General features: G+C 36.3%; 1 protein-coding gene across 1 annotated transcript; it reads right to left on the bottom strand.

Annotated features, from left to right (window-relative positions):
• Positions 1-211: 211 nt before the first annotated feature.
• Positions 212-987, bottom strand: LOC121966739 (transmembrane protein 222-like). Its single transcript, XM_042516808.1, has 3 exons — positions 843-987; positions 524-608; positions 212-247 (listed from the first exon to the last, which is right to left on the bottom strand). The coding sequence occupies exons 1-3, from the start codon at positions 977-979 to the stop codon at positions 212-214; spliced, it is 258 nt and encodes an 85-aa protein (XP_042372742.1). The 5' UTR covers positions 980-987.
• Positions 988-1,572: the final 585 nt, after the last annotated feature.

Raw genomic sequence — 1,572 nt, 5'->3', positions numbered from 1 at the left:
ATTTTTATTAAATTATTTTTTATTTAAATTTTTACTGAATTTTACTTTAAAAAAAATAAATAAATAAAAAGTTGCTCTGAACTTGCTGTTTATGATGTTGAAAGTTTCAGTTTTACATTGGAGTTTATTATATTCCAAATTCTAAATTTCAACAGAAATATTTTCATTTTTATTGTAAATGCATATCAGTACAATATTTTGATTAATAAACTTACTTTGTTGGTCTACCAAAGCCCATGTTGTCCTCCTGGGGGGGGGGGGGAAAGCATATTTTACAACATTATATAGATCATATAAGTGTATTTATGCTTTAGTTAATGTGGATGCAGCTCTGCTTGCAGCTCCCATTCATCAACAATTCAGCAGCTGTACTCTGCACGTCAGCATGACAGCTCAGATTCATTTCTGTCTCATTATGTCATCTCGCATTATACTAAAGTGAACGCTTACATCAGGCAAAACCATCTATTGTAGCTGATAAATACAATTAATTTGAATTTGTAAAATAAGGTAATATACTCACTGAAACAAAGTATGATCCTGCAAAATCTCGTATGACTCCAGAAGAGGTGCATATACCCATGTGACCAATGAAGGGGAGCACCCACCTGCAGGATGCACCCAGCACACAACAACACATCGATACAGTGATTTTGCAACAGACAGCACACATTTAGAACATTTAATGCAGTTATTTACCAAAATTAAACAGATAACATAAGATTTAACCGGCGGCTAACGTGAGTCCTGCTACGTTTCATCTGACGTTAGCAAAAATAACAACCTGCTGTAGCATGACACGCGCAGCTAGCAACAAAAAACAACATGTGTTAGCTTCTTACGATAAAATAGGAATAGGTGTCCAGACGATGCAGTACGGGTAACGGGTAATTTTTCTGTCGCTTTTGATAAAATCACCGTGGTAGTTCATCATTACGTCGGTTTCGTCCACCTCCGCCATCACTGCCTGGAGTGACATGAGCTGACGCACAGCCGACGCCAGGCGGCGGAGAGCGGAAGCAGTCGAAAGGCTGAACCGACCGTCGGTCCGTGAACGCACCACCGTTCATTTCAGTGCGTCAGTTTACTGTGTTTTAATCATGTTTAATGAGCTAGAAGGGGTTAAATTCGTCAAAGCTTCTACCTAAACAATATTTGTTAATTTTCATTCGTGCATTTTATTTATTTATGAGTATTCTTTACACTAAGCACCGCTGCAATTCGTGTAAAATGTTGTAGGCTATCTGACTGTTCATTATTTTGTGGGGGTTGCAGATTAGGGGAGGCATGTTAAATTATTTTTAAGCACTGAGGATGGAGTTTTGGTTGAGGGGAGAGATATACTAATTTTTATCGAAAGGCATGCCATTAATTCTCTTGAAAGGAATGTCTTATTAATATATTTTACCTTACTCCTGAGATTGGTCTTGCACTGCTCTGTTTTGATTTTAAAATCAACCTCTGTTTTTAAATGTTTCTTTTGTTGTATTTTTTGCCATTCAAATTTTTTCTTGTGTGTTGCTCTTATATTTTTCTTCAATGTTTTGTTTTGAAATTTTTTTCGTGTTTTTT

The sequence above is a fragment of the Plectropomus leopardus genome, unplaced genomic scaffold (genome assembly GCF_008729295.1).
Source record: "Plectropomus leopardus isolate mb unplaced genomic scaffold, YSFRI_Pleo_2.0 unplaced_scaffold25733, whole genome shotgun sequence".
In the NCBI taxonomy this organism is placed as follows: Eukaryota; Metazoa; Chordata; class Actinopteri; order Perciformes; family Serranidae; genus Plectropomus; species Plectropomus leopardus.
This window is presented reverse-complemented; position numbering and strand designations above follow the sequence as displayed.

Excerpts from the sequence above, each read along its gene's own strand:
- LOC121966739 (XM_042516808.1), bottom strand. The coding sequence starts at position 979 with ATGTCACTCCAGGCAGTGATGGCGGAGGTGGACGAAACCGACGTAATG. Across the intron at positions 609-842 it reads ACACCTATTCCTATTTTATC|GTGGGTGCTCCCCTTCATTG; the intron begins GTAAGAAGCTAA and ends TGCATCCTGCAG. Across the intron at positions 248-523 it reads CAGGATCATACTTTGTTTCA|GAGGACAACATGGGCTTTGG; the intron begins GTGAGTATATTA and ends CCCCCCCCCCAG.